General features: G+C 69.0%; 1 protein-coding gene across 1 annotated transcript in view; it reads right to left on the reverse strand.

Annotated features, from left to right (window-relative positions):
- Positions 1–6: 6 nt before the first annotated feature.
- KATNIP (katanin interacting protein) overlaps positions 7–873 on the reverse strand; it is a 185,711-nt gene continuing 184,844 nt past the window's right edge. The window contains exon 29 of the mRNA XM_040635174.1: positions 7–721. Within this exon, the coding sequence (XP_040491108.1) occupies positions 663–721 (59 nt within the window). The 3' untranslated portion in view covers positions 7–662. The remainder of the gene's footprint in view (positions 722–873) is intronic.

Raw genomic sequence — 873 nt, forward strand, 5'->3', positions numbered from 1 at the left:
GGGGGGGGGGGGGGTGAAGCTGTCCACTGCCTGGGCTACGTGGCTTGGACGCACGACAGGTGGGCACCGCTCCCTTCCTTTCCTCCAAGAGACACACGCAATGCTGACGGGTCCGTCCTCCAGGCTGGGACGAGGGAAGGGGGTTGGAGCAGTCCTGGCTCAACATTCGACATTCGGGGGACCAGGGAACAACCCCATCCTCTCAGCCAGCTCCGCCAGCCCCCAGATGAGGCAGGGATGTGGCGGGGAGGGGAGTTGTTGGCACCTCCGCTTGGGCCTCCCCCTGCGCCCCCGCATGTTGGGGCTGGTGTCTGAGGCACCCCCACCCCGGCCTTGGGCAGCCACGCTGTGCAGGGAGGGGAGGCCCCCCCGGGGCACCACAGCGTCCTGGCCTGAGGCGGCCCAGCGTTTGTGGGCGCAGGCGTGGGTGCATTCGGCCCTGCTGGGCTGGAGCCTGCGGGCACCAAGCCAGCTGTCCTGGGAGGGTGCCCCGGAGCCGAGGAGCAGAGGAAGGCCCAGCCACACAAGTCCCCTCTCGCTCTTCCAGCCCCCAGAGTCCAGGCTGCCACAGCTGAGGACCGGGGGCGGGTGACACAGGCACCAGGAGTGGGGGGGTGACAAAGGCCCTGCTGGCTGGGGGACCAGCTCTCCCTCCTCCGTGGTCAGCACCGCCACCGTCGCACTGTCTCTTTCTCGCTTATGCACGTTTTGGGGCGTAAGGCTGTCAAGGGAGAGTACAGAGAGGAGGGCGTTACCCAGCTTCAGTCCCCGAGGGCGGCCCCACACTCCCTTGGGAGTGAGGAGTCCACAGCTCTCCGGCAGCCTCCGAGCTTGGCACCCGGGCACGCTGACCTGTCGCCGCCCCCCCCCCCC

The sequence above is a fragment of the Ursus maritimus genome, unplaced genomic scaffold (genome assembly GCF_017311325.1).
Source record: "Ursus maritimus isolate PB19 unplaced genomic scaffold, ASM1731132v1 scaffold_2, whole genome shotgun sequence".
Taxonomy (NCBI): Eukaryota; Metazoa; Chordata; class Mammalia; order Carnivora; family Ursidae; genus Ursus; species Ursus maritimus.